At 38.4% G+C, this 22585-nt stretch overlaps 1 protein-coding gene across 3 annotated transcripts; it reads right to left on the reverse strand.

The window, feature by feature from the left end:
• Positions 1-884: 884 nt before the first annotated feature.
• On the reverse strand, positions 885-19399 carry acer1.L (alkaline ceramidase 1 L homeolog). Of its 3 annotated transcripts, XM_041562052.1 has the most exons (8): positions 19161-19399; positions 16397-16443; positions 12750-12846; positions 8366-8480; positions 7753-7891; positions 5356-5493; positions 2676-2813; positions 885-1158 (listed from the first exon to the last, which is right to left on the reverse strand). In XM_041562052.1, exons 3-8 carry the CDS (start codon positions 12843-12845, stop codon positions 981-983), a joined length of 804 nt encoding a protein of 267 aa, XP_041417986.1. In that variant the 5' UTR covers position 12846; positions 16397-16443; positions 19161-19399; the 3' UTR covers positions 885-980. The 3 variants fall into 3 exon arrangements, with proteins under 3 accessions (XP_041417986.1, XP_018110690.1, XP_041417981.1); XM_018255201.2 differs by lacking the exon at positions 16397-16443 and having other exon boundaries at positions 19161-19396; XM_041562047.1 differs by lacking the exons at positions 16397-16443; positions 19161-19399 and adding an exon at positions 14035-14528.
• Between the last annotated feature and the right edge of the window lie 3186 nt (positions 19400-22585).

Raw genomic sequence — 22585 nt, forward strand, 5'->3', positions numbered from 1 at the left:
TCAGTATTTCCTTAGGGACAATGAAAGCCCATATGTCAAATGTCTGTATCATAACAGATTATAGACTCTCTATCTCTAGTAATCTAGCTGTTGCTAATAACAGATTTCTAAAGATTTAAAGGACATTTCACATAATGAACGTTTCGCAGTCTATGGTTTAAGTGTGTGCCCATGGTGATCATTTTGGGCCAGAGCATGCCCATAACTTAGTTGCTGTAATATTTAAGAAATAGAAGATTTTCAAGTAAATTTATAGATCACTTCATTAGGAGCAAGTGCTCTCTTTTGGATGGCAGTATGATTAGTGGGGCTTTCCTTGTCATTTAACTGCCATTTCTATCCATGCAAAGTGGAAGACATGCAAAGATTCTGAGCTGGTATAAGAGAGTTAGAATTCATCAAGGGACCAGTGTTTAGCCACCTCAAATGTTACATGCCAGAACAAGAATATATACAGTATAGCATCAGTGTTAGTTCTACTATAGCAGATATAAACCCTAGTGAAATGTTATGTCTGTATATTCCCCTTGCTACACATGCAATGTAATGCTGAGATTATCTGTCTGCTCCTGTTGCCTGTGTTTTAAGGTGTCATAAAATCTCCACTAATGGTATGCTACAATGTGAATCTACCTACATCCCATATGTGTGTGAATGGCCATGTAGGTAAAAATTACAGTCCCATGTTGCCAGCTTGCTGTACTGTGTGTTGGTGAGTTCAAAAAAAAAAAAGACATCATCCTTTACTTTTATGTTGAACATTTATGGCCCAGTCGGTCCTGTTCTATTTAGCAGATTATTTGCCCATGTAAACAGCTAAAAACCAAAGCATTACGTCTTTACAGTATTACTTAAATTGTAATTAGAACAAACACAGCCAAATAGTAAATAAAATATTATCTTTTTATAAAAACAGATGACCAAATAATCATTCAAAGTTAAAACCAAGAGATTCAGTATCTTGAACCATCAACAGCAGATCAGCATATTTTTCTCTGAATGTCATGCTTTGTGATTGACAGATATGGCAAACCAATACGAAGGGATTTCAAAGGCCAGTAGTCAACTTGTGGTTGACTCTCGGGAATCTCATACATGGCATCGAAATAGGCGAAGAGAGTGTTGCTATACACAACTGTAATGCAAATAAAGACATGCCTGCAAACAAAGGGAAAAATGATATTCATCAGAGAAGTTTACAATAGTATACACAAATCTATCAGGGGATATCTATATATATATATATATATATATGACAGTATATATGACAGCTCAATAAAAAGCAGCGTGACAAACGGCAATAAATTTAAGTAAATATACAGAGTAACAAGCAAATGGCACAGGAAAGGATTCCCCGGCCTGAAGAGCTTAACTTCTACTTAAAATGTCTCTTTCCTTTGTTGTAACTAGAGATAGCCACTGGGCCCCCCTCCTATTTCCCCATGAAACCTTTTACACCCTGTGGTTACGCCACTGCTCTTATCTAATCTGGTGTAGTCTTTAGAGCAGTGATTATTTTTGAATTCCTGGCTTGGAGGTAAGTTTTGGTTGCATAAAAACCAGATGTACTGCCAAACCTCCTGTAAGCTGCCAGTCGACATGGGGGCTACCAATAGCCAATCACAGCCCTTATTTGGCACCACCCAGGAACATTTTTCATGCTTGCGTTGCTCCCCAACTCTTTTTCTATCTGAATGTTGCTCATGGGTGAAAAAAGTTGGGGCCCCCTGCTTTAGAGAATCAAGGAAAGCAGGAATGTTACAGTCATAAAAAAAAGATGAAGTTGTCATGTCCTAACGGGAACCAGTGTTAAATCACTATAGGGCCTATTTACATGCAGCACACAGTGTGCAAACTGCAAAAATATGCTTCAACTAGTACTATTTTGTCACTTTGCCCACTACATGGGGTATTGTGCAAATATCTACTCTCCATTTTGGCTTTTCACAAGGCAGAACGCAGTGTCTTTTTTTATTTTTGCAATATGCCATGAAGAAACACAACTGGGTTAACTGGTCTTCATGTCATTTCTTGGCATGTGTCATTTGTTTGTAGTGATTGCCTAGTATTCTAAAATTATTCATATCCAGTGAAACCTCAATTTTACATCCCCTGATTTTAAGTTTTCCTTCATTTTATATTGTCGTTTTGTGGTCCCACTTATATATTATGCATAATACTTTTCCTTGATTTTACATTTTTTTCTGGTCCTCTGAAAAATGTAAAATGGGGGTTCTACTGTATGTATATATGATCATTTATAGTTTCATATACCATATTGTATTTTTGTATTTAATTGTGCTACATTAATTCACCGTTATCAGTGTAGGTTTGTGGTAAATGGCAGGTACTCATGTAAATAGAGAATAATGTACCCTCCTATTTATATAAGAATATTATAATTTGCTGAGGATTTACATGCCCACATAAAAGCAGGCCCATATAAAAACGGCTGAAGGCACAATCCCATGGAGGAAATTTCTTGCATAACCTGTGATTGAAGGTGAATGGAAAGAAGGAAATCTTCCCAGCAGCTTCCCATTTGAGGATGATTGAAAATCTATAACAAAATGATATGCTAAACTTCCCTCTCATTCATAGGCTGAACAGTTTCCCATCTTTCCTAGCTCGGTTTAATATCACCACAACTTCGACTTGGCTATAGAAACCCTTACCAGATACTGTGTAGATAACAGAAATTTATCCTTCTCCAGAAGCTACAGAAGAGTCGGTCACTCAGCCAGCAGGAAATTGCCACTACCCACAGGCAAAAGGAAACAAGGGCCAAATTGAGAATTCTGTGATTGGAACACCTGAGTAAGAAAACAGAGGAAATCAAATTAGAATACATATGTTGCATCTTTTGTACTTAAGTGTTGGCTTTATGGGCTAGGGCTGTAAATTAAAAGGTCCAGAAAGTTTGGCCTTTTTTGTTTTGCTCACTGTCTAAAAAGGATGCAAATGACTTGTATTCTAAAATGTGTATTGTAAAAGAAAGTCTGGCTCTGCTGTCTATCCCGTTTCCCGGTCTCAAAAAGAAGTGTTACATGCCCACCTCAATTGCTGCATGAAGTGCCTAAAAACAGACTCACAACCAAATGGAATGTGTCCTATATTTGGTAATGGGACCCGCACTTCAGTCTGTTGGAAATTAAATAGTTTTTATTTTTATGTGCATCTGTACATCTAACGTTTCAGCCCACATTAAGGCCTAAGAAGAACATTTTTACATGTTGATTTGACCCTGCACCCATGAACATTGACTTAATCTGGCATTAAGAGTGTGGTTGCTGAAACAATATATAAAGATATATGTATATTTAGTAGGAAGACGTCCCTGCTTGAGGTTTAAAGGAGATCTCAACCCTCAATAATAAAAACCCTTACCCAGTACCCTACATAGACTACCCTCCCCCGCATAGGTGATAACACCTATAAATGCCCCTAATCCTGCATGCGCAGTTGGAGCAGTTTTCCAGTTTGTAGCAATTGCGCATGCACCAAAAGGGATGGAAATTGCCGAAGGGATTTCTTTAATTAAATTAAAAGGAATACTAAATTTTCAGGAGGGCTCAATGTTCCGGATTTTAGGAAATTTAATGTAGCCGCAAATTCAAGATATATTATATAATGGTTATCTGGTAAATAAAAATTTACTAATCTTGACTTGGATCTATTCTAAGACTCAAAGTAGCAAATTATATCTTCTCTTCACAAAAATTGATCTCATCAGCATATGAATATTAAAAGAAGTACGGTTTACAGAGTTACAATCATTACATTGAAGATTCTGTGCAAACAGAATAATCAAAATTATAAGATTTGCCCTTCCTCTCTCCATTCTTTTTAAAGGGTTTTCCTAAAAAGCAAAGAAATCCATTTTGAGAAAATTTGGTATATCTCAAATTAGGCATATCATAGACCCAGATTCGAGGGATCCTTTTCCTTGGAAAATAATTTAAGAAATATATAATCTTTCAGAGAAAGAGAGACTATATTTTTCACAGATTAAACAAGGTTTTCAACTAATTGGTAACAAAGCAAAGTCACAACAAGAAACACCAGTTTTATGAATCAATTTTGCATCTAACAGAAGACCTTAAATTGAATAGGATTCCACTGATAACATATATATTCAATATATTATCTAAAGACGCAGATCCACTAACTAAATTGGGAGAAAAATGTTTTTACTTTTTGGAAATAAATATTACATCTAAGGGTCTCCTGAAATCTTTTCAAAATTTTAGAAAATATATAAATTCTGAGGGTTGGAGAGACCAAAAGTTTCGGTTTATTCACCTTGGTTATGGATTATTATTCAAGAATTCTCCTGATTATTATTATTATTATTATTAAAGACTCAATTGACTAAGATATTACATTGAGTCCACAATTTGCATTGTTAGATATGAAATACTTGTTTCATTTGGTAAATAATTAGTAATGAAAATAATTAGTAATGGCAGCCACTCGGAAATCAATATTTTTGTGTTGGATTAGAGAGAAGTCCTCGATATTGAAAGATGTACTTTCATATTTGTATAATTTATGTATTCAAGAAGTTATTAGATTCAGAGTCAAAGATTTATCTCAAAGAAATAAAATTAAATGCAGATGGTCAATTTATATTGCAACTTTAGATGACAATAAAAAGGAATTTATCCATAAACTTATGGGGAAAGTTCACTAGAAAGTCCGTAATATAGAGGCTAAGCCATTCACAATTGCTGATCTATATCTAAAAATAAATGCGTCTGAGGGTCAAATCCTGACGGCTGCGAAGCGTGCAGCAGAGAGACTCCATGTGTATGGGTCTGTGACCCTTATTGGTGTTCATACGATTTGTTGTTTTGGTACAGCATTTATTTGGTTTCCCTTCCAAGGAACTGGGAGGGTTAAACTGAGGGTGAAGGGGTGGATGGGGAATCAAGTAAGGGAACCTATGAGGATCGGGTTTTTACCCATTGCTTTCCAGTAAACTGATTACTAAGCCCCATCCATGTACCGTGATTATCCCAAGACCTTATGATTGGTCGAATCTCCACCTCACGGCTTGTATATATCGCGCAATTTTATTACAGTCCGTTTATCCCCCTGGTCTTAACATTCATTTTAATTAATTTTTTCTGGACCTTTTGTATAATTTTAATATTAATAAACGTTAAGTTTTAATTGGTTCTTTGAGTCATCGGATCTAACGATGGGGAGGTGCACCTTTTAGGGTTTGCTTTTTTTTCTCCTTCCATTATTTATATGGAACTGCATATATATATTTACATGTTGTCAAACAGTCAAGTCAATTGATTTTATTGCAAAAATTCAATAAAAAGAATTTGAAAAGAAAGAACTTACTTCCTCATCTCCTTTACTATTATATACAGTATGTGGAAGGTTATGCAGTTTAAAGCGTAGGCATTAACTGCTGGCTTCACAAAAGATAGCATTGTACTGATTGCAGCCAGAGTGAAAATAACTGTTCCAAAATGATTCCTGTAAGAGAAGGAAAAAGTGGTTGATAACACAGATATATTATTATTATTATTGCATGTCAATAAAACCACATCGGTTTTAACAGTGTCCTTACATAACCCTTATTTCACACTTGACTGATCCAGAGAAAGGCATCCAGTACTATTTGAATTTATATATGACATTCAGTAATATGATCTTTGGGCTATTGCACGTGTTTTGACGGTTGCAGGGTTATCTCTGGGACATTTAGTAACCCGTGAGATGTTTGCTTTCATTGTTTTCCTTGCAGCTGGGTAGACTCTTCTAATCACTGGTTGGTTGCCACATGTTACTGCCCAATTGCAGATTTGCATAGATTTAGTTAATGCCTCAGAGATTGACATAGCTGACAGAACACCCTTAATTGCCTTTTACTGATTTTCACAGATTTAGAACCTTGCTTATTAAATTAGTAACAATAAAGGCGTTTGCATTAGTAAAACGAAGGCGTTTGTGTCTTCTGAGAATATGTATTAGTAGATGACCACCAAATTAATTTTCTTCATATTGCTTTTGTGTATTTAATAGTGGCAACTATGTACACATCAAGCTGACTTCATTGGTTCACTTGGTGCCACAACTACTTTTGCAGTGAAACAAATGGTGTGCAGTGTACTGTGGGCCAGATTCAAATTAACAAGAAAGTGTTATTGAAGTCCATGGGCGAGATTCAATTAGATTAGCAAAAACTTTAATTCTAATACAGTTCCAGTTTTTCCCATAAACTTCAATACAGTTTTTATGTGATAAACAGCAAGATAAAAGGGCATATGTACATCCACAAGTGCAATTTGGAGCACAATTACCATATTTTTTTGCCACAATACAGCGTTCCCCTCCCCCCCAAGAATTCCAGTATCATTGTGGTCACAGGGGTACTCTTGGCACAGTTGCACTGCTTCTATTACACCTGCATCCAGGTCACCAAAATAATGTAACTGCAGGTGCACTTAGTCACAAATCAGGCCCAATTGTACCAAATATTTTCGAAGTGTCCCAAGCTTTCAAGTATTGTGCGCATTCAACACTTTCTGCACAGGGTTTTTTCTGCGTCAATAGGTAAAGCAGTGCTCCGTTTGGAACAGAAGGCAGGGAGGACTTAGCAGCTCTAAGTGCAAGGAGTGCATTTTGATGCAAGTACTTTTAATGAAAGTTGTTTTACATGCAGCTGCCTGTGTAGACAGTGCAGAGACCTCAACTCCGCTTGCAGATGTACAAGAACCCTACGTTTTTCTCATTAGATTGCATCTGGCTTTATCTGGAATTCAATAAGAAGATATGTCTTTCTCATTTACTTGAATCTGGCCCAAAATGTGCAAATCAAAATGCACCATGTAAGCCAGCTAAATGCACATTAATTATATTCATTACGCTGATCTTTTTTATGTGATCAATTAAGAATGAGACTCTGTAATTAATAGACCTTACTATGACATTATAAGACAGCTGAGCTGCCGTAGACTGACAGTGCTTACTACAACTTCATCTGTCATTTGCTAGTACCCCTAGCTCCTTCGTCAACAAGGATTCAACTTAAGTCTACTTGAGGGCAGCTGCATATTTGCAAGCAAATTTTGGCATGTTTACACCCACAATTTATAGTAGTCTAGGAACAGGGACTAAGTTGTGGGTGCAAAAGTGCCCAAAGAGTTTGGAAAAACCTTTATTGAAGAGTTGCAATGTCATCCATGAAATTAACCTCTGGGTGGCAATAGTGCCTAATTCCTGATACTTGCAAACAGATACAGCAAAGTATTAAACTGAGAACATGCAGAGCATTGGCTCCACTTGTTGAAGAAGTGGCAGCACTTAAAGCTATAGTATCCAGTGTGTTGACCCACGATGTACACTGTTCCAGTTGAAAAAAGCATGTAGGCTTTATCATAGCATTTAAGGGGACTGCCATATTTGTGCTGCAGTAGGTCGATAGTATTAGAAATTCTGTCAGGTTGAAAAGCGACAGTCGGGTTTAGAGCATCAAATAAGAATAACTTACAGACCTAAAAGCCGACCTGTCAATGAAAAATGATTAACATGACCTATATGTAACTTTCAGTGTACAATGCTATTTCAGAGAGTAGTTTATTTTTGTCAGCATTACTTTAATGCCCCTTTGCAAAGTCGAATTTTGATATAACAAGCAAGAATGACATCTATATATCTTAATTAGTATAACTGATAATTTTTCACTGGGAATACAAATTTATTGTGCATCTCTGGCCAGAAACTAATACTCACCTGTTCTTTATGAAGTATGGGAAGCAGGGTCTCGGAAACCAGATAGAATAGCCCACCGCAATAACCCAGAGAATGGACAGTTCATCCAGCAACTGCCCCATGTAACTTAAAGTCATGTGATAGTACATAGAAAAAATGCCTGTAAAGGAAGAGCAGTTGTTACTTTGCATTTCTGTCAATAAAGTTGGTTATAAGCTCAGTTTTTCACAATAGATATTGATGAATGTTACTCATGCATTGAAAAAAAGTAAAAAAATCACTGGGATGAAGTAGTCATGCAGTTTTTATTGTGCAGGTAGATGTATTTTTTTATTACAACAGTAACTGATTAGTAGAGCTTAGCAGAGATTTAGAGAACCCACCTACCGCACAAAAATTGTATTTCCAGTCTTAAAATAAAGCCCCTCTGCTACATTCAGTAGACTGTGGCTCATTTAAGAAGATAGGTGCTAAACTGCATAAATGCAGTTGCAACAGTGACCAATGAGAAATTATTTCTGACGTGAAAGCAACAAACTGATTGGTTGATACTGGCAACTGCACTTTTGCAGTTTAGATCCTGTGCTCATAAATAAGCACTCAGGGGACTAAATTTCATTCATTGGTCACTTACCCACAGCAATGAACATAAGCCATACAAGATGAACTGCCAGTGAGCGTGTGCATGCATATGGGTGCAGCAGATACATCATCAGGGGGCCAACCAAAAGAAAGACAACATTACTGACCTGTGTGGAGTGAAATAATGTTCTAAGATAGATTTTAAAGATTGTGCAGAACACATTTCTACTATAACACAACCCCTCCAGATGATCCCCACTTAGGGTTGCCACCTTTTCTGGAAAAGAATACCGGCCTTCCTATATTCTTGCCATTTTTTCATATTAATAACATTGGCATCAAGCATAATTTTTACCGGACAGGTGGCAACCCTTTCCCCACTGCATATAATTGCCTAAACCATAACAAATTCTATATTAGCTGTGTACTTCTAATTGTACTTCTAAGTAAATACACTTTTTAAATATGAAAAGAAAGATTGACAATAATTAAAACAAAATGGAAATAGAAGTTGACAAGGCTGAAGTGCTTAGGGACTGTGCCTGTGGGATGGTGTATAGTGTAAGGTGGGATATTTAAACTAACAACTAGGGCTTATGCATTAACTGGTCTATGTTTGTTCAGTCACAACCAATCCACAGTCAGAATTTTAAAGGTCTACTGTTGTTTAAATAATGAAGTCAAACATGAGTTGCTATGAGTTACTAGGTGTGGCGCAACCTTTGCACCTGCTTTTGCACTCCTCCATAAAGACTGTCCAACTGTTGGTCTCCAGCTACAACCTACAATTGTAACTATGTAACATGCAAAACATGCCAAAGGAAACGGAGTTGTCATAAAACCACAGCTGTAAGGTTACAGGTTCCATGGCTGCAAGGTCACAGGTTGGACAGTCCTACTAAAATAATTGGGTCCCTCATAGTCTGTATCATTCTGTTTTCATTCTGTGTCCCACTGAGCATACTAGGTAGTAGTGATGTGCAAGACGGGCCAAAACCCATCGGTCGCTCAGGTTTGGGCCACATACCACAAAAAATCTTCAGGTCACACTGCGAGCTTCCATTCCCTGAATTTATATACTCACACCTGCTGCGGGGTGGGTCGGTGCTGGTCTATAACTAGAGGGGACAGAGCTGACTGGTTCTGGTTGGGAGGGGGTGGTTTAGGGTCGGGTACGGCTCAAGGGAAACTCGAGCTGCACATCACTACAGGGCAGTGCCTGATTGGTGCCCCTCTGCAAACAGATGAACCACTGGGACTGACTTTTTTTTAAGGTGATTGTAGGTAACAAATATACCCATATCTTTTTGGCAGTTTACTTTATTTGTACTCCTCGCCCTGTCTCCTGAAAAAATGTTGCAAGCTAGCCGATTAACTGACCTGGTGGAGAACTGACTCCACCGACCCGAAGACTATAAACAGACACTGCTTTTTACTAAAGTTACAATAAAGTATAACTTTAACATTTGAAAATTGAAAAATAACTTGAATTATTTAAATGCATGTATAGTTGCAAAGAATTTAATTTTCCTTTATTATATAATTTACTATACAAAAACTGTTTGGAACAATTGACTTCTATATATAATTATAGCTATAAATGATCTAAAGAAGAAAACTAAGCCAAGAGATATATTAAGTGTCCTTAATTTACTCCTCTTCTCCAGTTTGCAAATTGATATGATTAGCCTCATCAGACATTCCTGTTGATATTTATGATGAATTAAAGCTGAAGGCTGCAGGTTAGGCCATATACAAAGTGTCACTGACACCATCTTGCCCTGATAAGTACAGTATCACACAATTACAGCCTTTCCCTGTAATAATCCTTAACTATACAATAGAGTTGTATTTACTTTTTAAATACTATTAAAGACCATTCAATAGACGTGCAAATCTTTCACAATTTCTCTACTAACATGTAGCCCTTGGTGGGAAGAGATGCGATTAATATTTGTTTGTTTTGTTCACTCTAATTTTTATTCATTCTGTTTTTGTCCAATTCTAATTCATTCTAATCTTCTCTGATGTGTTATTTTGTCCAAACAAACCGCCTAAAAGTTTGTATTTTCATAATTATTTCTGGTAAATAAAAATACTTCCAGTATGATCTACATAAAGGTTGGGGTGTCACCACAGAATAATGAAGTAATGATGCAAGCTCTCATTTTCTGCCTCGTATCTGTAATGAACTTTGAATGAAACATTGTTATTGTAACTTTTTAATTTAACTTATATGGTTGTTAAAAAGTTACAAAATTAATTGGAAACCTTAACATTTCCACTTTGACATGGTTGGAAGATTCTAGGTATTAAAACACAGGTAGCTTTTTTGTTTACTGTCACAACTGTATTATACAACTTGTTGCAGTTGCAGTGGGCAAACAAGTTACCTGAGAGTGGATAGGCTGTATATGTCCTTCTAAACACACACACACAGGCCCGGATTTGTGGAAAGGCCACCTAGGCCCGGGCCTAGGGCGGCAGGATTTTAGGGGGGGCGGCATGCTGCCCAACCACACCCACATTGGTTCAAAAACACTGGGAATATGCTGGAAATACAATCATTTTTTAAATCCACATTGCTCCGGTCCAGGTGATGAAAATGTGCATGAATAAAGGGGAGGGGACATGGGCGACAAACAGCAGTGGGCCTAGGGGCGCCCACTATGTAAATCCGGCCCTGCACACACATATGGCAATCACGTGATTCTTACAAATGGTGAGGCTCTCAGTTTCATGTGCACTACGGGTATACCTACTCCCAGTTGTAGCAGCTGTCAGACATATGTATCTGCTATCACATGAATTTTTAATTGGTCATTGAGTAGGAAGACCCCCATGCTCTATACCTATTAGTTTGCCTACTAGCAGCTGTATTTCATAAATATTTAGGGTGTAGTTATTTTCTTAGCTAACAGGCACTGTCTTGTATACACAATATTAGCCAATACATGAAATACTGTACAACTAAACACAATACTGCTGCTGAATTGTGCTAATTACAGGTACAGGACCTGCTTTCCAGAATGCTCGGGACCTGGGGTTTGCATCCGACAGTCGTGTCGCGTCGGATCAACGATGCGACACCCAGCGACAATATTATCTCTTACCATATTTTTCCGCATGCGACAAGTCGCATGTGTTTTGTCGCGGCGTGTCGGATTGCAACAAAATCGCTCGTGGAGTGCTACCCTTAATAAACCCAATAGATATAATTAATCCAATAAGGATTAATTATATCTTACTTGGGATCAAGTACAAGGTACTTGATGGAAAAAGGAAATAATTTATAAAACTCTTAAGGTCTAAAAATCTAATATAAAATAAAAATCTAAGTCTGGGGCAAATTTACTAAAGGGCAAAGTGGCTAACGCTGGCGAAAATTTGCCAGCGTGACGTCATTTTGGTACTTCGCCGATTTACTAACGGTCACTGATGTAATTAAGCTAGTGAAGGAGATAGACTCTGCACTCTAATGCCAGGCCATTTTTCGCTCTGGCGAAAGAGCGTTACTACGCAAATTCACTACGTTTTTGATTTTACTGACTGTTACCTCTATCGCCAAACTTGCCTTCGCCACCTCAGACCAGGCGAGTGCAATGTAGTAGATAGGAATTACTTTAAATTTTGTTGAAAATTTTTCTAAGTCTCAAAAAGTGCTGGCGTATTTTCCTTTTTACAGGGTGATAGGCTGAAAAAGATCTAAATTTTTTTTGGGGGTACCATCCTCCCCCCCCTACATTTGACAACATATGGCACCTAAACTATACTGTGGGCACATGTGTAGGGCAATATAACAACTCTATATAATTTTATTAAGGTTCCCTGGCCTTGTGTAGTGTAATGTATTTGCTGCAGCATATGCGACCATTGTTATTTATCTGCACGCCGTATGCAAATTAGCCAACGTTAGCGTAACTTCGAACTGCTGATCATATTTTCGTTAGTGCAACTTCGCAAGCGTTTGGTACCCTGTGTACAACTTTGGATCTTCGTGAATCATCGTTGTCCAGGCGAATTTAGTGTTGAAATGTGCGCAAGGTTAGTAAATTTGCCCCTATGGGAGACCGCCTTTCCATAATGTCTCTGTTAAATTTTCGCTAACGCCCTTTAGTGAATTTGCCCGATGGTGTTTCTCCACAGGCTTATTTCCACTAGCAAAGATTGTGCCGATTTGGTCAGCTTCTGATCCATAGGTGCAGTAACTGGCTTGAATAGGATCTACATGTGACTGCCCAAATGGGACGGATTTTGGAGAAAAAATGCAGACTTTAACTTTCTTGGCTAATGATGGCTAAATCAAAAGAGAACAACAGAGTTCCGTACAAGGCTGAAATTGCTCAGCAGCACCTTTATAAAAGGTAATGTAAACAAAGGGGAAAAAAGTATGATCCTGGCATCATTGGCAGGTTTTCTCTGAGCCTTACACTCACCGTGTTGTAATACTCTGCCACATACTCAGAGTGCAGGTAATTGCCTTCACACCAGTCAATCTCCGAACTTTGCCTTGCAAATATGTTGGGTGGCATTCTGTGGGAACAGGAGGTAATAGGTCAGCAGGAAGTTGGTTGAGAGGACAAGGGGCACATTGGAAATGAATGTGTATTTAGTATTAGGTGCAGTGTGATATAGAAATAAGATTGACAGAAGAGCAATAAAAGCATATGGCATGACTCTGTTGGGAGAGAGGGAGGGAAAAGGAGTCATGGTGAAGAAGAAATCTTTGTACTATAGAAACTGAAATCTTTGTTAAAACAATAAAAGAATACTTCTGAAAGGTTACTAGAGTAAATGACTTTACTTGTGTACCAAACAAGTTCTTCCACATTTTGATTGAACATGCAGGGATTCCAGTCTAACTGTAGATTCAAAGTAATGACACGAGACTATGCATACACTGTGCTCTGTTTCTTATGGTTTTAGCATGCAGGTGAAATGTTGTCATACAGGTCAGGAGGCAAAATTACATATTGCAAAAAAAACAAGAAAGGAAAGTAATACGTAGAAAAAGTTTTTCATTTTTATTTAAGTATTGCCTCCTTTAAATAGGAAATATTTTTGTTTCAGTGGGGCAGCAAAAGCTTACGAAAGCTGGAGAGGTGAGCGGGGCAAAGTAATTGGTCAATATTTATGGATATATATATGTGGATTCAGCATTTTAGTTTTATTATTACTTATTTACTGACACTGGACAAATCTGTTCTGTTGTAATAACTTAGCAACCAATCAGATATGTTCCCTCTTTACACTGCCTGCAGTAGACACATCAAAGGGTATTGCTGATTGGTTGTTATGGAATATTTCACTGTGCACAATATATATATAATTTTTCCTTTGCATAGCACTAACACAATTTGCAGCTAGGATTGCCTCCTTTTCTGTATATATATAAATATATGCCTTGAGAAAGGTCCCAAGAGAAAGGGACCAAAAAGTCACATTGGCTGTACATGCTTCATTCAATACACTTTTTTGGATTTTTAAATAATAACCTGTGGTTGCTGGTTCTTTTTTTGAAAATATATATTATTGTTTGACCTTGCAACTGGGTTTAGTTTGGAAGTGGTGTGCCATCCACTATGTAAATATATATATATATATATATATATATATATATATATATATATATATATATATATATATATATATATATATATATTGTGAGACTCCAGCTGGAAAAGTAATAAATGGTGTCTATATTTCACCTAGGTTTCTTACCTATACATAGTGAGGGACTCCAGGGAATAGGAATAGGGAGAAAACCAGCTTATGGTCTTTCTCCGAGTTATTTTGAATTCCTGGTCTGGGTCCTGGAGTCCGGAGGCTTTGTAGAGCATTGCATGGGATGAAGCTTCCATTCCTGTGTCCATTACAGATTTTGTGCCAGGATCATGTTCAGCTGACTGAGTAGTAAAAGTTTTACAATTCAGAACAGTGAGGAGGGGGAAGCACTGAGAGGAGAGATCAGGCTCCCTATAAAGCAAGCCAGCCGGACTATTTGGGAGAGGTACTGACGCTTGGGAGGAGGCATTGAATTTATGCCATGCTGAAGTAAGCTGTTTTCATTCCTTCACTTGGACTGTGTTATTTAGCCAAATAAACGAGCAGGCCCAGTCCTGTTTACAAACTCCACTTGCTGTTCACCTCGTGTTATGCAAGCACTGCAGCCACCAATTGAGCAAATCCCCACATATGGTGTTTGGATGCGGGCAAGATTCTTAAAGAGACAGTACTCTTAAAGGAATTTCTCAGCAACTATGGAGGAACTAGTATAGCAGCTAGTACTGGCAAATGCTTACCAGCAGCAGGCAAACCAACTGCAGCAAGAGACCAACGACTAAATGTTGAACAAATGCAACAATTATCAGAAACTATGCGAAAGTTGATCCAGTCCTCCCTGCAAAAGCTTACTCTAGTCTAGACGATGATGTGGAAGCTTACCAGACCATCTTTGAAAGGGTTGCAGAGAGAGAGAAGCTCCCTGAGGATCAGTGTGCTGAAGTACTGGCTCATTTTCTAATGGGTAAACCCCAAAAGGCATATTATGATCTTAGCTGGCAGGATGCCAAAGTGTATGCCAAGATGAACGGGGAAATACTGGCCAGGATGGGTGTTACCCTTGCTGTCCTAGCCCGAAGGGGAGTATAACCCTACCAAACCGGTGAGATCCCAAATGTTTGATCTATTCCATCTTACCAACAAGTGGTTACAGCAAGAGGCACTTACTTCCAGTCAGATTGTGGAGAGAGTTGTTTGTGACCGTTTTATCAGAGCCCTGCCACTAAAACTGCATCGTTGCATTGGACATACGGATCCCAAAAATATGGATGAGCTTATTTCCATTATGGAACGCTATACCACTACAGAGGAGTATGTCCAGGAGCTGTATTCTAAGAAGGTATTCTCTAAGTTCAGCAAGACCACAGACTCCGGTAAGACTGTTCCTTTTGGGCAAGGGGTGGCGCAGACTCCTAAGGAAAGGGGAAATACTCCTGTACAAGTCAGGCCCAAAAGGTCACCTAGCCCTAAAAGTGGTACATTTCCCAGAGACAGGGCACAAACTGTGTGTTGGCGGTGCCAAGGACTAGGATATAAGGCTGCAGAGTGTCCTTTACTTCATGAGCCAATGGAGTGTGAACTAGGCAGACGCAAGTCGTGTTTGCAAGCCCTGTGTGCACTGCCCACTTGGAATGTGAGATAGACAGACAATTATGCTCTATCGAAATAGAGGAGCATCCACTGAGGGCTTTATTGGAAGTTTGGTCACCCTGCTGCATGCCAGTCTGGTTGACACAGAAAAGCTTCAGCCAAGGCAGATGGGAGTCATCTGTATACATGGTGACACTAAAGATTATCCTACGGCTACACTAACTTTTGAGACTCCTTGTGGCACCATAAAGCATGTAGTGGGTTTGGTTAAAAACCTGTTACACAGTGCGATGTGATGTGTGTTGGATGTGATTTTCCTATGTTTTGGAATTGTGGGATAAAACACAGGTAGTTACATCCAAAACCACGTCGGAGGGAAATGTTGGTAATGGTCCTATCCCAGAGGAGAATCTGGTAACAGGTGACTCGGTTGCACCCGTAATGAGTTTCCTTGATAACTTCCCCTTAGAGATCATGGCTGTGGACCCAGAGGAACCCCCTCCTGAAACAGAGTTGCCTGACTTGCCAGTCTCAAGGGACAACTTTGGAAGTGCCCAGATAAAGGACCCCAATTTAGTTAATGCCTGGAGAAGTGTTAAGGTAATAAATGGGGTGCCTTAGGAGCCAGAGGCTGACATAGTTTATCCTTACTTTATGGTGCAAAATGATTTATGGTACAGAGTAGATGGGGTACAGGAGGAGGTGCTAGAACAACTGGTGGTACCTCAGCCCTATGTAAGAATGGTGTTAGACCTGGCTCATTCACACATTTTGGGGGGGCACCTAGGGGTAGGAAAAACTAAAGAGAGAATCATGCAAAGATTCTTTTGGCCAGGGATATATAAAGCTGTTGAAGAGTTTTGTGAGTCTTGTCCCGAGTGTCAATTAATGCGCCCCAACCACATTTTTGGAGCCCACTAATACCACTTACCTATTATTGAGGTTCCTTTGAGCGGGTTGCCATGAATCTAGTTGGCCCTATACCCAAGTTGTAGAGAAAGAGTAGTCAGCACACGGATTCTCAATATTCTTTAAGGATGGTGCACGTTCTGCAATGGCCACTTCCCATTGGCAAACAATACTGTGTAAAGATTGAACAGCACCATCGATTCTTGAGTAGTTTAAAAAGCCTTTATTTGTGCTTTTGTGGGCATCACCGCAACGTTTCAGGCCATGCGGCCTTTTATCATCCTTGATAAAAGGCCGCATGGCCTGAAACGTTGCAGTGATGCCCACAAAAGCACAAATAAAGGCTTTTTAAACTACTCAAGAATCGATGGTGCTGTTCAACCTATACCCAAGTCGGCCAGGGTCACCAAAATATTTTGGTAATCCTAGACTATGCCACTCGTTACCCAGAGGCAATCCCTCTCAGGAACACATAATCAAAGCTCATTGCAAATGAGCTATTTCAAATTTTTACCCGAGTGGGAATACCACAGGAAATCTTAACTGGGGACGCCTTTCATGTCTAAAATAATGAAAGAGTTATGTAGGTTGTTTAGAATAACCCAACTTCGTACGTCTGTGTACCACCCCAAATGGATGGGTTAGAAAGTCATGCTTAAAAAAGTAGTAGACAGAGATGAAAAAGACTGGGATTACTTTTTACCATATCTAATGTTTTCCATAAGGGAAGTACCACAGGCCTCCACAGGTTTCTCCCCATTCTAATTGCTATATGGTAGACATTCCCGAGGCCTATTAGATATTGCAAGAGAAACATGGGAACAGGAAAGTACCCCTCATAAAAGTATAATTGAACATGTCACGCAGGTGCAGGAGAGGATAAAGGCAGTCATGTCTATTGTTCAAGAGCATATGCGTCAGTTGGAAAACTAGGAAGCAAACTGGAAAATGAGGTTCAATGTTGATAAATGCAAGGTTATACACTTTGCCAAAAATGATATAAATGCAAGTTATATAATAAATGGCAGTGTGTTGGGAGTTTCCTTAAGGGATCTAGGGTTTTTTCTAGATAACAAGTTGTCTAATTCTGGGTAGTGTCATTCGGTGGCTACTAAAGCAAATAAAGTTCTGTCTTGCATAAAAAAGGGATGAAAACTTAAATATGACTCTTTATAGGTCCGTGGTAAGGCCTCACCTAGAGTATGCAGTGCAGTTTTGGACTCCCGTCCTAAAGAGGTATATAAATGAGCTGGAGAGAGTACAGAGACGTGCAACCAAACTGGTTAGGGGGTTGATTTAAATTATGAAGGTAGACTGTCAAGGGTTGTTTTCTCTGGGATTTAAGATTTAAATTATGAGGGTAGACTGTCAAGGGTTGTTTTCTCTGGGGAAAAAAAGCACTTTAGAGGGGACATGATTACACTTTACAAGTATATTAGAGGACATTATAGACAAATAGCAGAGTACCTTTTTATCCATAAAGAGGATCACCGTACCAGATGCTTCCCCTTCAGACTAGAGGAAAAGAAATGTAATTTGAAGCAACGTAGGTGGTTCTTCACAGTGAGGAAAGTGAGGTTGTGAAATGCACTGCCGGGTGATGTTGTGATGGCTGATTCAGTTAATGCTTTTAAGAGTGGCTTGGATGATTTCTTGGACAGATATTCTAGGTATGAAGGGGTGTGTGTGTGTGTGTATATGTATATATATATATATATATATATATATATATATATATATATATATATATATATATATATATATATATATATATACAGGGTAGCCAGCACTCACGAATAAAAGTTTAACTTGCCTGGGTGCAGTATCAAAAAAGTCAAATTGATATAAAGCAAAAAAGATACGCATAATATATATATATAGATATCACTCAAGTCCCTGCCCATGTGACGCTTACAGTCACACACAAACTGTCATGATTATTTATACAAACCCAGCAAGTTATGCAGTACTTTACAATAATTTATAACTTACGGGTTTTAAATATAAAAAAACAAGGGTTACAAATCAAAAGTCAGATTACAGAGAGCTACCCACAAGAGCATACAATCAAAAGTAACTGTGGTAATGTAACGACCAAACACCATGCAACCCATATATGGAGTAAGTCTTGCATATGATGCATTTTTAATTGGAGTACACCTGTCAAGTTAAAACCTCAAAAAATGTATCTGATTATTAAGCAGTGTGTCAGTATTGAGTGTTTAGGTGATTGAACTGATGAATTAAAAAACATAAATGAAAACCCAGAAATAAATGAGTAGTGAGTAGTGAGGCAAACAGCAAGAAGAAAAAACTGAAAAATAAAAACCCAAAAAGAGGCACAGACTGGAAAAATCTGCCTTTCTTTATGTTATGTCAGACAAGCCCAAATCATCTTAAAAATCAAATATTCTTGGCTTTCTAAATGTATTGTTCTGTGTACGTGAAAAATATAATGAAGTGCAGGTAATATTTAACCTTTTCTCGTGGGATGGTGCCAGCTGGAGCAGCAAGACTGAATTTTTCAAAACTGATTAGGAGATGTTGACATAAATCCGTGCTAGAGAATGACCAGTGGACTGGAACACAGTTGCTGAGGAGCTTTGTAACTGCAATTAACGTCACCTCATATAAATGTATTTTGCCTTCCTATTTGTCTGCTTCGGAAGGGATCAATTATATCAACAGAATCTATATTATAATGAGGAAATTCCAGAGAGTCATAAACCTGTATTCTACGTTCAAGCAAAAGTCAGACAAATGAGAAGTGAGCTAGTGATACATACCTTTAAGTTTCCAAGATGTAACTAGCTAAGTGCAGGCATCAGTCAAGGACTCGAGGAGCTGCCTCTGAATAGAACAAGTATGTCACAGAGGGATGTCACAGAGGGAATGAGGTTACACACACAGCTATTACACAAGGGCATTTGAATATTCAATAATCCCTAATGGAGATGGTTGTGGCTGTTAGTGTTACAAAGGAAGCTGGTTGTGTGGGAGGCACAGAAGGAGCTGGGTGTGAAACACAGATAAGGCTGGGTGTGTGTCCCAGTGACTGAGCACCGTGACACGGACTACATATCCGAGCACACACACTTATGCATACACTGCACATATGTATTAATTGGTGCATTCAGGGTAAATGTTGGGGCTTGGTGCATTGTGGATCTATTTAAATTAGGTTTATTATTTCCTTCACCTTTGCTAAAGGTATTTATTTTTGGTTGAAATCTGTCAAAATCCTTCCTATAGATAGGGAAGGAAAGAGTGTGAAATAGATATACCAATCTTGGAAAAACATAGATGTCCTGTTGTAAGGGTAGGGGCAGACGGGCAGATTCGGGGAGATTTAGTAGCCTGGCGACTAATCGCCTCTTCTGCGGGGCGACAATCTCCCCAAACTGCCTTCTTCCTGCCTTCCGCCTGCTTGAATGAGAAAACGGCAGCACAATGCACTTGCGGCGATTCGATTTCCGAAATCGCCCTTCGCCAAAGAGACTGCATAGTGGGAGCACTGTTATACATGTTGTCTATACATTAAGATACATTTGCTTTATATAAAGTAAAATAACTTTGTGATGATAACCACAAGATACTACTCAAGTAAAGGTGTTACTTGAGTGACCATTAGATCTTATATTTGCCGAGGCATTAGCATAAGGAAAATGCAGAGGTCAGCACGATGGCTATAGGTCAGTAATTCTGAGTGTGGTCAGTGTTGAGGATTGGGAATAACATTCACAAAAAATACACCTCCAAAATCGTCTTGTATTGTTGAAAATGCTTTTAAGGTTAGATTTGGCTCTGACCATACTAACAAGCAAGGTTTCAAGTCCTGTATGGCCTTTTGTCCAGAGGGCCTGACATCTAATCAACCACTTAGGGTAGTACTGAAATATGATCTTTCTTAGTAGTCATTGAGTTTGCAGGTAAGAGTGTCAGGTTTATTTCTGTATATATAGAGCTTTAGCTGGGCCCTGAACACCTCAGTCTGACACTGTCCCCAGGCCATATTGAATTGGGTATGCAATAAAATGTGGGTTCCAATGTTGGATAAATATAATTTGAGATAAACTGGGTTCCACTGAAACCATTCCTAAGTGGAACTAGGCTACGTTTGTCCAGGTTAAAGCTTTGAATTTACATCCCCTCCAGAGATTCTTGAGTGTTTTATGTTTAGCTGTGCACTTACAGTACAGTATCCTCTGATTTTGCCCGCTAACTTCATCAGTCTATAATATGCTGGGATGATAGCATATAGCAGTATTATTGTTTGTCGCAATTCCAAGTGAACTTACAGTCAGGAATGTAAATATACTATAGGGTTCTAGAATATCGATGTTCTGTGACCAATACTAGCTTGTGTCTTTAGTGTAACAAGGGGCAAGATGTACATACAGAGGCAGAAAGCATAGAACAGGGATGAGAAACAAAAATGCTAGATTGGATAGAAGCCATTAAATACAAAAGGTTAGAGATTAAGGGGTTTAAAATCCAAACTGATCTCATATTTTATTTAATAAAACCATGACCAAACTCCCATGCCTGATTTTAGCTTATTAATAATTAAAAACTCAATTTAATTGAGTTTAATTGGGGAAAAACTCAATAAAATCAAGGAAAAAACGTAATTGTTCGAATTTTTCTGGCTTTCCCCCCGAATTGCTCACATTTTTCAAGTTTTTGCCCAAAACCCCTGAAAAATTTGGATTTTCAGGCTAAACCCAGCACAGGCCACAAAAAAATTAATTAATTTAATTAAATTAATTAAAATTGTGATAGGTGCCTCTCCCATTGCTTATACAGGACCTCGACAGATGTTGGATTTTCCGATTGGGCCTTTTGCAGCATCGGGGTATAATAAATCTCAAAAAATTCAAGTTTTTATTGCTTCTAAAAATTTGCTTCTGAAAAACATTCAAATTGAGATTTTACATTTTTAATAAATAACCCCCTTACAGAACAAATGTGATGTATTAGAAATGAGAAAATCCTTAGTTACCTCTCATGTTCCATGAAAGTCAGAACTGCTAATCAGAAAGCCAGCATGGGGATGTGGATCCAAAAATCAGTAGGGTAGAACACAATTTCCTTTATAAATTAATGGTAGGTGGTCTTGTATTAGCTAGAGAAAGGATGTGATACAAACCATTGCTGTTACTATGCTATCGACATAACATACATTTTCTTCACCTTACTAGGCACACATCTTTTACCTGGACACTTGTGAACTTAGCCCTTGGGGGGGTAATAAAATGCTAGACTTGTGTACCCCGTCTTGAGCATTTCTAACAATCCATTATTAGTACATACTGGGGAAAACAATGACATAAAATCCATTACAGTGAAGCTAAGAGATGCAGGCAAAAGGTGGTGCCTGGCCCATAAATCTTACAGTCTTCCAGAGCAAAGACAAAAAGAAAAAATGACATACAAAATCTTGTACCATTCACACATGAATTAGGAAAGTAACTACCGTATATACTCGAGTATAAGCCGAGTTTTTCAGCCCCCAAAATATGCTGAAAAACTCTATCTCGGCTTATACTCGGGTCAAGCGCAAAAAACGGTTGCCGGCGCCTAAGAATAGTCGCCGGCGGCCAAGAATAGTATCCAAAAACGAGACGCCGGCACCTCCAATGGGAGCAGAAACCCTCAATTTTTTGATTGAAACTTACCAGAAGCTGCTGCATTTCTCACCCTCGGCTTATACTCGAGTCAATAAGCTTTCCCAGTTTTTGGAGGTAAAATTAGGAACCTCAGTTTATACTTGGGACGGCTTATACTCGAGTATATATGGTATACTGTGAGTGCAGACTGTACAGAAAGCATCTTCTGGCTAACCTATTTGGCTAACCTATTTATGCAATAAAACTTTTTAAATACTTCTTTATATGGAGACTTGTATGGATTTGAAACTTTTTTGGCATGTAAAATAAAAGGGCAAACACATCCTATGAAAAAGCAAACGTATAATTTTATTTATTAAGGATGAACATTGTCCAGTTTGCATATATCGATATACAGTATGTTTAAGCATTTACAAGAAAGAACTGTAATTGAGTGCCCCTTTCTCTTGCAAAATAAATTGCTTAGTATGTAATCTATAGCAACCAATTACAAGCATACGTTATTTAGTAAATGCTACTTGTAATCGTATATTTACTATACGTTAATCACCTGGGTAAACTTTGCCCCTGTAAAATAATAG

Source organism: Xenopus laevis, chromosome 1L, assembly GCF_017654675.1.
Source record: "Xenopus laevis strain J_2021 chromosome 1L, Xenopus_laevis_v10.1, whole genome shotgun sequence".
Classification (NCBI taxonomy): Eukaryota; Metazoa; Chordata; class Amphibia; order Anura; family Pipidae; genus Xenopus; species Xenopus laevis.